The 14,530-nt window shown below is 40.9% G+C and overlaps 1 protein-coding gene and 1 long non-coding RNA gene across 8 annotated transcripts in view; both read left to right on the forward strand.

Annotated features, from left to right (window-relative positions):
• abi1 (Abl interactor 1) overlaps positions 1-11,153 on the forward strand; it is a 29,128-nt gene extending 17,975 nt beyond the window's left edge. For 3 of the 7 annotated variants that reach the window (XM_014192418.2, XM_045714251.1, XM_045714248.1), the window contains 6 exons: positions 349-468; positions 4,148-4,276; positions 4,455-6,417; positions 9,996-10,061; positions 10,206-10,413; positions 10,573-11,153. In XM_014192418.2, the coding sequence (XP_014047893.1) occupies positions 349-468; positions 4,148-4,276; positions 4,455-4,621 (416 nt within the window). In that variant the 3' untranslated portion in view covers positions 4,622-6,417; positions 9,996-10,061; positions 10,206-10,413; positions 10,573-11,153. 7 annotated transcript variants of the gene reach the window in all.
• On the forward strand, positions 475-2,149 carry LOC123741681 (uncharacterized). The gene is made up of 2 exons (XR_006769171.1): positions 475-1,066; positions 1,470-2,149. It is a non-coding gene; the product is annotated as an uncharacterized lncRNA (long non-coding RNA).
• Positions 11,154-14,530: the final 3,377 nt, after the last annotated feature.

Consider the following 14,530-nt stretch of genomic DNA (forward strand, 5'->3'; position numbering starts at 1 on the left):
AAATGAATATCACACTCAATATCAAACATCTAGGTGGAAAATATGGCTTGTTTTTGTGTTTCCCACACTGTGAGACAGCTTTAGCACACTGCACAGCACAGTGTAGGAGAGGAAACGAGAACACGCAATGTGTGCATACAGACACACAGAGACATGCACATGCTGACACATCTAGAGGCAGGAAACCAGGAACAAACAACCTGGTGCCTGCACTGTGATACTAAGAAATACTTTTATGGCCTAGTTGCATGATTGTGTTACTGATTTCACACGTTATGAAACGCTGAATATCAACTTAAATCAGATGAATGAAGCAGATACTCTTCCATAAATATACTATTTTCTTAGTAGCTGAAGAGAACAGCTTCCCGCCTCCCATGCCACCACCATCTGACGAGCCACTCCCTCCACCAACCAGTGAGGGCCTGGAGCTCCCTGGCCCTCCACCGAGTGATGAGGTGGATGAAGGTAAAAGGAGCGGGTTGGTTTGGTGGACCACCCAGCCCTAAATGTGCCACACTGTACTTTGAATGGTCTTTCAACAAGTGGTTCTGAAAGGACTCGAGAATGAGACCTCACATCCATTTCTAATGACGCAAAGGATCTGATTTGTTCAAATATTGGTATCTATTTGTTTAGCTGTCTGTCTGAGGTTTGTTTATCTATCTGTCTGTCTTTCTATGCAGAGCATGCTCGCTGATGCTGATCTTTGGTGTTTTCTTGTCCTCATCTCTGTTATTAGACTCTTCAGTGTCTTCCTGTCTGTCTGTCTGTCTGTCTGTCTGTCTGTCTGTCTGTCTGTCTGTCTGTCTGTCTGTCTGTCTGTCTGTCTGTCTCTCTCTCTCTCTCTCTCTCTCTCTCTCTCTCTCTCTCTCTCTGTGTCTGTCTGCTTGATCTTGACCTTTGACCTGTGACCTGTCTCTCTCCGGCTCAGCTCTGCAGCCCAGGCGTTCTTGTGTACGTCGTCACCCCCCCAGCTCGCGCTCCATGTCCCTCAGGGTCCGCAAAGGCCCAAGCTCTCGCTCACTCTACACTCGCTCGCTCTTCCTGCCAACCATCCAATCACGTAAGGCCACTTTGGCAACCCTCCCCCATCCCAGGTCCTACCCCCAGCTGTAGTCCAATATGGCCTCATGTCTTAGTATTAATATACCAATCATTAGTTCATGAGGAGCTGAACATGGCTAATGCGAAACTGGTTTAATATTACACTACCGTTGTTTAGGTTTCTGATGCATGATCAAAGTTCAAGCCTTGCTTAAGCAATGGTGTTAGCTTCATATTAGTGCTAGCATTAGCTTTTGGGCCGTCATTGTAAATACGAATTTGTTCTTAACTGACTTGCCTAGTTAAATAAAGGTGCAATAAAACATTTATTAAAATACATGTGGAGTCCCCACATGGTTGATCTGACGTCATCTTTCTCCGTCACCCATTCCTACCTCTCCCTCTGTGACCTCACCGGTCAGTCATGATCCCCCCTCCCCCTTCATACCCTCCTCCCCTCGCCCCTCCCGTGTCGCTGAGCCCCCTGTCCAGCCTGCCCGCCCGCCTGGATCACCTGGGTAAGTGGGGACTGTGTGAGACCGCAGTACACCCTCCAGGCCATGGGGAGGGGGGCGTGAGAGGGTGACTTCTGTCCAAATGACTGCGTCACTGGTGCTGCTTCTGCTTCTGCTGCTATTGCTGTTGAGTCTACTGTGTCGGAAGGTAAAGCCATGGACAGATTCTGTCCTCTAAAAGTCCGTCAGACACCGGGTTGGTAACGTCTTTGTTTTTTCCTTGATAGATATGTCTTATTTTTTTTCAATATAACACATAACACATTATGTGGAGAAAAGAGTTTCAAAGAAGCTAGGTACTGTAAGTTGATTTAAAGAGTCCTCGGAACAAGTTATGCAGTATAGCTATAGTTTTGATACACTTTTGATGCTGAATTACTTGTATGGCAAGTGGTGCAGCCGATCATCAGTTTGGGTTTACAGTTGAAGACGGAAGTTAACATACACTTAGGTTGGAATCATTAAAACTCGTTTTTCAACCACTCCACAAATTTCTTATTAACCTGTTAGGGCTAGGGGGCAGTATTTACACGGCCGGATAAAAAAACGTACCCGATTTAATCTGGTTATTACTACTGCCCAGAAACTAGAATATGCATATAATTATTGGCTTTGGATAGAAAACACCCTAAAGTTTCTAAAACTGTTTGAATGGTGTCTGTGAGTATAACAGAACTCATATGGCAGGCAAAAACCTGAGAAGATTCTGTACAGGAAGTGCCCTCTCTGACCATTCCTTGAGCTTCTTGGCTCTGTTTATTGAAAACTGAGGATCTTTGCTGTAACGTGACACTTCCTACGGCTCCCATAGGCTCTCAGAACCCGGGAAAAAGCTGAATGATGTAATTCCAGCCCCTGACTGAAAAACATTATCGCCTTTGGTAAGTGGCCGATCAGAGGACCATCAGACTGAGGCTCGTGCACGAGGGGATCCCATGTTTTTATTTTCTCTCGACTTGAACGTAAACACGCTTTCCCGGTCGGAATATTATCGCTTTTTTACGAGAAAAATGGCATAAAAATTGATTTTAACAAACTATAGTTTTGGCAAGTCGGTTAGGACGTCTAGTTTGTGCATGACACAAGTCATTTTTCCAACAATTGTTTACAGACAGATTATTTCACATATAATTCACTGTATCACAATTCCAGTGGGCCAGAAGTTTTCATACACTAAGTTGACTGTGCCTTTAAACAGCTTGGAAAATTCAAGAAAATTATGTCATGGCTTTAGAAGCTTTTGATAGGCTAATTGACAGCATTTGAGTCAATTGGAGGTGTGCCTGTGGATGTATTTCAAGGCCTACCTTCAAACTCAGTGCCTCTTTGCTTGACATCATGGGAAAATCAAAAGAAATCAACCAAAACCTCAGTTAAAAATAATTGAGACCTCCACAAGTCTGGTTGATCCTTGGGAGCAATTTCCAAATGCCTGAAGGTATCATGTTCATCTGTACAAACAATAGTACGCAAGTATAAACACCATGGGACCACGCAGCCGTCATACCACTCAGGAAGGAGGCGTGTTCTGTCTCCTAGAGATGAACATACTTTGGTGCAAAAAGTGGACATTAATCCCAGAAAAACAGCAAAGGACCTTGTGAATATGGGTATCTATATCCACAGTAAAATGAGTCCTATATCGACATAACCTGAACAGCCGCTCAGGAAGGAAGAAGCCACTGCTCCAAAACCGCTATAAAAAAGCCTGACTACGGTTTGCAACTGCACATGGGGACAAAGATTGTACTTTTTGGAGAAATGTCCTCTGGTCTGATGAAACAAAAATAGAACTGTTTGGCCATAATGACCATTGTTATTTTTGGAGGAAAAAGGGGGAGGCAGAACACCATCCCAACCGTGAAGCACGGGGGTGGCAGCATCATGTTGTGGGGCTGCTTTGCTGCAGGAGGGTCTGGTGCACTTCACAAAATAGATGGCTTCATGAGGAAGAAAAATTATGTGGATATATTGAAGCAACATCTCAAGACATCAGTCAGGAAGTTAAAGCTTGGTCGCAAATGGGTCTTCTAAATGGACGTTGACCTCAAGCATACTTCCAAAGTTGTGGCAAAATGGCTTAAGGACAACAAAGTTAAGGTATTGGAGTGGCCATCACAAAGCCCTGACCTCAATCCCATAGAAAATTTGTGGGCAGACCTGCAAAGATGTGTGCGAGCAAGGAGGCCTACAAACCTGACTCAGTTACACTAGCTTTGTCAGGGGGAATGGGTCAAAATTCACCCAAATTATTGTGGGAAGCTTGTGGAAGGCTACCCGAAACGTTTGACCCAAGTTAAACAATTTAAAGGCAATGCTACCAAATACTAATTGAGTGTCTGTAAACTTCTGGCCCACTGGGAATGTGATGAAAGAAATAAAAGCTGAAATAAATCATTCTCTCTACTATTATTCTGGCATTTCACATTCTTATAATAAAGTGGTGATCCTAACTGACCTAAGACAGGGAATTTTTACTAGGATTAAATGTCAGGAATTGTGAAAAACAGAGTTACAATGTATTTGGCTAAGGTGTATGTACACTTCTGACTTCAACTGTATATGACTTTTTTCCAATCCTGTAGATCTGGTGATCCCAGCCCCTCCTCCTCCAAATTTTCCCGACAGCGTGGTGGGCTTTGATGACGACATGTCACTCCTACCTCCCCCTGCGGATTATGACACGACTGGCCCTACAGACTTTTTGGAGAAAGGTATGATAGTGCTCCATGCATATTCACCAATAGATAAATGACTAAATGCTGTCATGTCCCTAATTGCATGCATACTTTTACAGTACTTATTCAATGTCTGACCAAATCATACCATAACATTTGGTCTATGTTTGTGTTTTGTCTTGGTTGTCTCATTGCAATTCACTTTCCCTCCCAGTGGTGGCGCTGTACAGCTACAACTCAGGGAATCCTGGAGACCTGGTGTTCCTGGAGGGAGAAGTCATCTACCTGATCAAGAGGAATGAAGATGGCTGGTGTGAGGGACTGCTCAACGGAGTAGAGGGATTCTTCCCTGGGAACTACGTAGATTCCTCCACCAGCTAAGATATTAGACCACTTAAAGGTAGACTCAGTGATATGACATATACGCAGAAAGTAAACAGCATAGTGGGTCAATTTTCTCTACAACTAAGAGTGTTGAAGCCCGAGGATCAACTTTGTCCTCTGTTTTGGTCTTGTGGCTACCATGTTGTAAAAGTGTGAAGCGAACCCGTGCACATGCGCAGATTCTGTGTGTGACTGTGTGAGAGCGGAGTCGTGCATCTCGCTTATCACAATATCTCTGGTGCTGCTCGTAGCAATGTCATTTCGCTTAGTCTACCTGTAATATGAAAAGGGGAAAGTAGGCTCTGTCCACAAACAACTCATAACCCTATACCCTAAGTCTACCTAGGCACTTTATGTTGACCAGGAAGAATTGGACAGGTATAATCATACCTATTCACATCATTGGTAAAAGCAATAACTATTGTAGCTTCACCTGTCCCTTCGATAGGCCAGATGGAATTTCAACCATATTGGTATTTCAACCACCAGAGTTTAGGGCTGTTGGTTGTTGGGTTGTTTCTTGATGGGGACATAGTCAACTATTAGCTTTGTAGAAAGTCCTCTACTGACCCCTACAGGTCATAGTAATGTGAACGGAAAATAAAGCAATATTTACACATGGAATGATGACAGGATTCTGAAATATAGCCACTATATAGAGCGAGGGGCTAGCTATGTATTACCCAGAGGGTCACTAGGTAGGACGACTTAATATCTGCTCTCTTTCAACCAAGACTAGATGCAAGATACAACGTCATGAAGGTAGTGAATACTTGGTAAAGAGGGAAAATGCTTTGCAAGTTATATAATAGCTCTATGTCCTGTTCAGTATTGTTTTACAAGTACTGTAGTGCCAGTATGTGAACTAGATTGGCCTTACTGTTGCGCTCACTAGGACAAGCCCTGAACACTGCAAAATGATGTGGTAAAGTTGCATCCGTTTTTTGTCAATGGAACCAGGCACTGTTTGCTGCTGCAGTTTTTGGCTCTGCAGGATGATATTGGTCTCTTAACTAGAATTTCACTAATATATTTTGTAATATTCAAACTAAGATGAAGTAATATATGGATTATTGAGAAAATTCATACAAAAAAAATATTTGTATGAATTCTCTCGCATGGTGAAAATATTTTACTGTAGTGATGTCATGATATTGAAAAATCTAACAGTGCTTTTCAACTTGTTAATGTTTTCAGTTAGAGTTTCATTTTGGTATTTAGTACATCCTTTTAGATTGAACAATGTTTTATTTACATGTCTTTCAATAAATGCTTAGCGTTTCGAAATAAACTTTTCCAATTGTAACTCCTTTAACAATTATACAACCATAACCCACTTCAGATAAAGTTAATCTCTTCCAATATTCTCATGCTAATCTAGAAACCAACTATAGAAAAAAGATGACAACGGTATGTGCTATGAAGAGCGTTAAGAGGAGTGACAAACTAAGTCCATATCATTTTGTTGTCTAAGACATGCCCCGATAGGTCTTATTCTAATGCTAAGACAGCATGATACAGTAACTTTACCATTGTGTTAGGCCTCATCGTGGCCACGGCAGCTCAGGTGCTGTGCCTTTAAACAGCAAAGGGTTGCCATAAACCTGTAACCGTAACCCTCAGTCCCATAGCACACCTTTTGCCAGATAAGACAAACGTTCACACAGTACACATACACTCTGGTCTTCTATATTCACACACACACACACACACACACACAGTACACATAGGTTCAGGTCCTTATTGATTTCCGTTGAAGTACCAGGTTCACTGAAGTGGCTGCTGGCTTCAAGGTAAGATAAAGTTCATTTGGATTCATATATTTGCTATGCGTTAACATACAGTATAATATGACTATAGGTCAACAGAACTTTGTTGGTATGAATGTATGATTTGGCTCCCGAGTGGCGCAGAGGTCTATGGCACTGCATCTCAGTTAGAAGCGTCACTGCAGACCCTGGTTCAATTCCAGGCTGTATCACAACCAGCCGTGATTGGGAGTCCCATAGGGCGGCGCACAATTGGCCCAGCGTCATTAGGGTTTAGCCGGGGTAGGCCATCATTGTAAATCAGAATTTGTTCTTAACTGACTTGCCTAGTTAAATAAATAAACAATCTACTCTGACAGATTGAATAGATTATTCTTGGTGTTGACTCTGTGTTGTACACATTGGCTATGCGGTTAGGTCTGCTATTCTTTGGAAGCTTGTTCTTTCACTCCACTTCCACTTGTGGTTTTATCTACTTGTGATTTTATCAATCTGTGTACTTAATTACATGGTATATTATCACCAGTGAGTCCCTCTCGATCAAGCCATAGTAGAAAGTTGATACTAACTCTACCTTGATACTGACCAATTCAAATTGAGGGTGACAGAAGTTTATATTACATTTTCGTTGCAACGCTCTTTGTTTTATATTGCAACTAGTCTCTGTTAGCTGAGATTTGGTTCTGGGTGTTGAGATTACATTGCAACAAAGCACAGCTCTGGTTCTTTTCTATCTGAGTGTGGCAAAGGTACTATTTCATGTTTGAGTCATGTTTCATGTTGATGACAGTTGTGGAAAAACATGATTTCACATGTGAAATCACTTCACGTGATGATATCACGTGTGAAGTTTCACGTCTCGAGAGTTTCAAGTTCCTTGGTGTCCACATCACCAACAAACTATCATGGTCCAAACACACCAAGAGACTCCAGTCACCCAAGTCATAGATTGTTCTCTCTGGTACTGCACGGCAAGCGGTAGCAGAGCGCCAAGTCTAGGTCCAAAAGGCTCCTTACAGCTTCTACCCCCAAGCCATAAGACTGCTGAACAATTAATGAAATGGCCACCCGGATAAGAAATCAGGAAGGGGCAAATACTTTTTCACAGCACTGTATATATAGCATTCTGTTGGTGGCAAGAATTGTATATAATCATTTAAGTGTTGAATCAAGTGTTATTCTTTTGAACCAGTTCATGGAATCGGTACATCGATTCCCATTTTTCTCTTCCCATTTATTTTACGGCGCAGCTGTCAACATTTTTGTCCTCAAATGAAACTGGTATATTTTTCTATTTATGTCAGTGCCTCTTTGCTTGACATCATGGGAAAATGAAAAGAAATCAGCCAAGACCCCAGAATAAATTTGTAAACCTCCACAAGTCTGGTTCATCCATGGGAGCAATTTCCAAATGCCTGAAGGTACAATAGGACGCAAGTATAAACACCATGGGACCACGCAGCCGTCATACCGCTCAGGAAGGAGACGCGTTCTGTCTCCTAGAGATGAACGTACTTTTGTGTGAAAAGTGCAAATCAATCCCAGAAAAACAGCAAAGGACCTTGTGGAGAAGCTGGAGGAAACAGGTAGAAAACTATCAATATTCACTGTAAAATGTGTCCTATATAGACATAACCTGAAAGGCCGCTCAGCAAGGAAGAAGCCACTGCTCCAAAACCGCCATAAAAAAGCCTGACTGTGGTTTGCAACTGCACATGGGGGCAAAGATCGTACTTTTTGGATAAATGTCCTCTGGTCTGATGAAACCAAATAGAACTGTTTGGCCATAATGACCATTGTTATGTTTGGAGGAAAAAGGGGGAGACTTGCGAGCCGAAGAACACCATCCCAACCGTGAAGTACGGGGGTGGCAGCATGATGTTGTGGGGCTGCTTTGCTGCAGGAGGGACTGGTGCACTTCACAAAATAGATGGCATCATGAGGCAGGAAACTTATGTGGCTATATTGAAGCAACATCTCAAGTCATCAGTCAGGAAGTTAAAGCTTGGTCGCAAATGGGTTTTCCAAATGGACGTTGACCCCAAGCATACTTCCAAAGTTGTGGCAAAATGGCTTAAGGACAATAAAGTCAAGGTATTGGAGTGGGCATCACAAAGCCCTGATCTCAATCCTATCGAAAATTTGTGGGCAGACCTGAAAAAGTGCATGCGAGCAAGGAGGCTTACAAACCTGTCTCAGTTACACCAGCTCTGTCAGGAGGAACATGTCCTTTACGATCCATTGAGGTACTTAAAACCGTATTATAATCTCACACCATAATAATAGATTAATTTTTTGCTTTGTGAGTTTAGTAGATTATTATATATATTTTCGAAGAAGTGTGGATCATCATTATTTGGACCATATAGATTAATTAGCCGGATCTGTTTTTGGTCCAATAGCATATTTAAAAGAATCCACCTTCCTTGCGGATCTGTTTGCGCAGTTTGCACAATCGGAACAAAATTTGTATTAATTAGTATAATCACCCCTTTTGAGTTTCTTTGCCCATGACAAAAATATATTTCTCCCTCCCTGTCCTTTTTCTACCGAATCTAATCTATATTTGTAGAATGAGTTTCCTGTAAACAATAGATACATTTTTACCTGCAAAGAGAAATAATATTTATTTTTTTATTATCTGCTAAGCCATTACAATTATGACTTGCTATACTTATTTCCCCACTTACCATAATGATACCCAAGTTTCATTTATATTTACCACAACCAATGTTTGTAAACTTACCATTAAAAGGCACCATGATTTAATTTCAAGTTCATCATACCCATTCTGCATTGCCATAAGTCTATCTTTATTTTAAGTCCACTTAGTCCACGGTTCCATACAGCATGAATTTAAAAAATCCATAATGGAAAAAAATGTTTTTGTAAAAAACAAATTAATCCATAATTGTTCTTTGTAATGAGGTGCAAATGTGTATTGAGGACTACTTCAACAGGAGGTAGCTCTCTCACAGCCATCTTGTAATCTTCGAGTCCTTAAACGTTTGGTTGTTTACATATAATTTATCGACTACTAGACGAACATTCTTCTTCTCTGCTCGGAGCCCTTTGAAATGGGGTACAGGGCACGTCATCGCTTCACTGTTTCATGGGGAAATAGTTCATTAATAGAGAACGTATGTTCTTCAATTCCCTACCCTGTTGTAACAAGGCAATTTTCATTTTGTAGTGTGTGTTAGCATAGCTACGATCGGACGTGGCCGTCCCTCTGAAAATCAGTTGTTTCCACCTGTCATCTTGAGATTACGTTTCATGAACACCTTGATTTTTTCCTCCGTTGACTGATAGTTTTCGTTTTCATCCTCCTTTATTCCTAATATAACAATATTATTTTTCATACTTTTGCACTTTGAGTTATTACAGACTTTTTCCTACATTGTAGAATAAAACTGAAGACATCACAACTATGAAATAACACATATGGAATCATATAGTAACCAAAAAAGTGTTAAACAAATCAAAATTCATTTTATATTTTATGTTCTTCAAAGTAGCCACCCTTTGCCTTGATGACAGCTTTGCACACTCTTGGCATTCTCTCAACCAGCTTCATGAGGTAGTTGTGTTTGTCCTTGCAGGTTTCTACTGAGGTGCAGGTGTTAACTTCACAAGATGCCGATACAAGACACGTTTCTCATTTTAGAGTAAGAGTCCTATTCCCGTTCACATTCATATCGCTCTAGGACACACACGCACAAACACACGCTGAAATAGACTTTGCTCGTGACTTGTCATGCGCTCCTACAGCAATGAGAAATTCATCAACCAATTACATTCTCTTCCCTTAGAATCTTCATCCCGTTGATCACATTTGGCATCACCATCATCTGCTGCATAGCCTTCTGTAAGTTCTTACACCGGGCCCGCGAGAGACGAAACAGGGCCTCCATCTATGTCATTCCCTTCCCCGCAGTATCTTATGACAACGAAGACATCCACAGACCTCCTCGCTACAGCACCTCAGAGTTCTACAGCCCACCGCCTGCCTACAATGAGGTAATAGTCCATCCTAAACATGAGGTACAAACGGTACGGTACAGTAGGGTTTACAACTTTAGAATGAATTTTTATTCACACTTTTTGGGTAAAACACTGTACTGTATTGTAAATGTGTTTTAATTTCTATTCATCCACTTCTGATCTAATTTTGTCTAGGTGGAGATGAAGCCAGACTTTATCTACCCAGAGCTTCCTCCAGCCTACTCTGAGCTCTCCAACACACCTGTTTTCCCCCTGCAACCTTACTCAGTGCCTCCTGAACCCCACTCCCAACCATAGGACCGTACCACCTTAGGAATCCCATGAAGGGGAGGCCTGAGGCCACAGACTAAAGGATAAATAACACAGAAAATGGCACGTAGTGTATGTGGAGTGGGGATCCTGAAGCTGGACATGTATACCACAGAGACTTGGTCCTTGGGAATGTGGAATGAGGACGTGAGTTGGAAGGTTTGGAGACCATAAGAAAAAGCAAGTGTTTGGACGTCTATGAAAGTGTGTACTTCAAAGCAAAAGTTGGGGACAAGAGATCGAATGGGGTTGCATAGTAGCTATAGCTACCAGTCTGTACAAACCAGTGTGTAAATATTAAGAAATCTTTCACATTTAATTTTTCAATGTGTTACTCAGAATAGTTTATTAATTTATGTATCAATGTCATGGACCTTGTTGTGTAATATGGTAAATTATTTGAACTATTTTGACATCGGGAATAAAGTCTGTTCTCATATCAGTGATCCGATCTGTCCTGTATTAGCCGTTTCTGTTGCTGTAACACATCATCCGTGCTCTTTTGACCAATAGGTTACATAACAGCCCTTACCAGGAAGCTGTTCTGTAAAACACCGGTAAGATATTGAACAGACAAACTGATAAAAATGTACTACGTGATGGACATGACAGCTTGTGGCATACCTCTCGGTTATAAATATGTTATTTCCTATTACTCCAGTTGCCCAATCATATATCCTTACATGAATAGGAACAAGTCTTTGGCTGATGACGTGTAGTGTATGAAGTGACAGCAAAATGGTAACCCCTTCACTTAATGCCCCCTTGCCTATTTGTATTTATTATGGATCCCCATTAGCTTCTGCCAAGGCAGCAGTTTCTTTTCCTGGGGTCCAAACATATTAAAGCACTTACATTACATATAAAACAAAACATAAAAAAGAACATCATATAACATTATTACACCACTACATATCTACAATACAAAATGTACTATACCACCATACAACAATATCGCAATGAATGTGTATGCATATGTCTGTACCTTTGTGTGTCTCTTCACAGTCCCTGTTGTTCCATAAGGTGTATTTTTACCTTTTTTTAGCTGATTCTACTGCTTGCATCAGTTACCTGATGTGGAATAGAGTTCCATGTAGTCATGACTCTAAGTGGCACTGTGCGCCTCCCATAGTCTGTTCTGGACTTGGGGCTATGAAGAGACCTCTGGTGGCATGTCTTTTGGGGTATGCATGGGTGTCCGAGCTTTGTGCAAGTATTTTATTTAGAGCTAGGGTCTATTTTCCTGAATTTCCGCCTGACTGACGTGCCCAAAGGAAACTGCCTGTTACTCAGGCCCAGAAGCCAGGATATGCATATAATTGGTAGCATTGGATAGAAAACACTTTGAAGTTGCTAGAAATTTTTAAATAATGTCTGAGACTATAACACAATTGATAGGGCAGGCGAAATTCCAAAGAAAAATGCTCCCAGGCTCATATAATGTAAAGTTATGGGTTCTATGTAATTCCAGCTCTCAGATTGCAAATCATATGGCTTACACTAGATGTCAACAGTCTTTGTTCATTATTTCAGGCTTGTTTCTTCAAAAACAAGCAAGAATTTTGAGTTTTTGTACAAAGACTCCCGGTTCAAAATCAGTCTGTTGGCGCGCGGTGAAGAGGACGCGAGCTTACTAATTTTACTTTTCTATTGAACATTTTTCAGTATGACATATTATAGTTGACTTACATTTTAGGATATCCGAGGATTAAATAGAAACGTAGTTTGACTTGTTTGAACAAAGTTTAGAGGTAGCTTTTTGGACTCCTTTGTCTGCATGTAGAATGAGTGGATTACTGAAATCGATGGCGCCAACTACACAGACCTTTTGGGATATGAAGAAGGATTTGATCTAACAAAACGACCATGCATGTTGTAGCTGGGACCCTTGGGATTGCAAACAGAGGAAGATTTTCAAAAGTAAGGGATTTATTTAATCGATATTTGTCATTTTATGAAGCCTGTGCTGGTTGAAAAATATGTTGATGTGGGGCGCCATCCTCAAACAATCGTATGGTATGCTTTCGCTGTAAAGCTTATTGTAAATCGGACAACGCAGTTATATTAACAAGAATTTAAGCTTTAAAATTGTATAAGATACTTGTATGTTCATGAATGTTTAATATTACGATTATTTATTTGAATTGTGCGCCCTCCAATTTCACCGGATGTTGTCGACAGGTGTCCCGCTAGCAGGACGCCTATCCCCAAGTTAAACGGATAGCTCGGTACATTCAGCTTGTCAACACCTCTTACAAAAACAAGTAGTGATTAAGTCAATCTCTCTTCCACTTTGAGCCATGAGAGATTGATATGCATATCATTAATGTTAGCTCTCCATGTACATTTAAGGGCCAGCCATTCTGCCCTGTTCTGAGCCAACTGCAATTTTCCTAAGTACCTCTTTGTGGCACCTGACCATACTACTGAACAGTAGTCTAGGTGTGACAAAACTAGGGCCTGTAGGACTTGCCTTGTTGATAGTGTTGTTAAGAAGGCAGAGCAGCGCTTTATTATGGACAGACTTCTCCCCATTTTAGCTACTGTTGTATCAATATATTTTGATCATGACAGTGACACCTCAACTTGCTAAATTTCCACATTTTTCATTATGAGAAGTAGTTGAGGTTTAGGGTTTAGTGAGTGATTTGTCACAAATACAATGCTTTTAGTTTTGTAAATATTTAGGACTAACTTATTCCTTGCTACCCATTGCAAAAACTAACTGCAGCTCTTTGTTTAGTGTCGCAGTCATTTCAGTTGCTGTAGTAACTGACGTGTATGGTTTTGAGTCATCCGCATACATAGACATACTGGCTTTACTCAAAGCCAGTGGCATGACGTTAGTAAAGATTGAAAAAAGTAAGGGGCCTAAACAGCTACCCTGGGGAATTCCTGATTCTTCCTGGATTATGTTTGAGAGTCTTCCAGAACACCCTCTGTGTTCTGTTAGACAAGTAACGCTTACGTTTTTTCAGCAGCAGACTACGATCGATAATGTCAAAAGCTGCCCTGAAGTCTAACAAGACAGCCCCCACAATCATCGTATCATCAATTTCTCTCAGCCAATCATCAGTAGTGCTGTGCTTGTTGAGTGCCCTTCCCTGTAAGCATGCTGAAAGTCTGTTGTCAATCTGTTTACTGTGAAATAGCATTGTATCTGGTCAAACAATTTTTTCCAGAAGTTTACTAAGGGTTGGTAGCAGGCTGATTGGCTGGCTATTTGAGCCAGTAAAGGGGGATTTATTATTATTGGGTAGCGGAATGACTTTAGCTTCCCTCCAGGCCTGAGGGCACACACTTTCTAGTAGGCTTAAATTGAAGATGTGGCAATATTGTCCTCTTTTATCCTCAGTAATTTTCCATCCAGATTGTCAGAACCCGGTGGCTTGTCATTGTTGATAGACAACAATAATGTTTTCACCTCTTCCACACTGACTTTACGGAATTCAAAAGTACAATTCTTGTCTTTCATAATTTGGTCAGATATACTTGACTGTGTAGTGTCAGTGTTTTTTGCTGGCATATCATACATACGTTTGCTTATCTTGCAAATGAAAAAGTTATTAAAGTTGTTGGCAATATCAGTGGGTTTTGTGATGAATGAACCATCTGATTCAATGAATGATGGACCTGAGTTTGCCTTTTTTCCCAAGATTTCATTTAAGGTGCTCCAAAGCTTTATACTAGCATTCTTTATATCATTTATTTTTGTTTGTTTCATATTATAGTTTCTTTTTCTTTAGTTTAGTCACATGATTTCTTCATTTGCAGTATGTTTGCCAGCCAGTTGGGCTGCCAGACTTAATTGCCATACCTTTTG

Source organism: Salmo salar, chromosome ssa03, assembly GCF_905237065.1.
Source record: "Salmo salar chromosome ssa03, Ssal_v3.1, whole genome shotgun sequence".
In the NCBI taxonomy this organism is placed as follows: domain Eukaryota; kingdom Metazoa; phylum Chordata; class Actinopteri; order Salmoniformes; family Salmonidae; genus Salmo; species Salmo salar.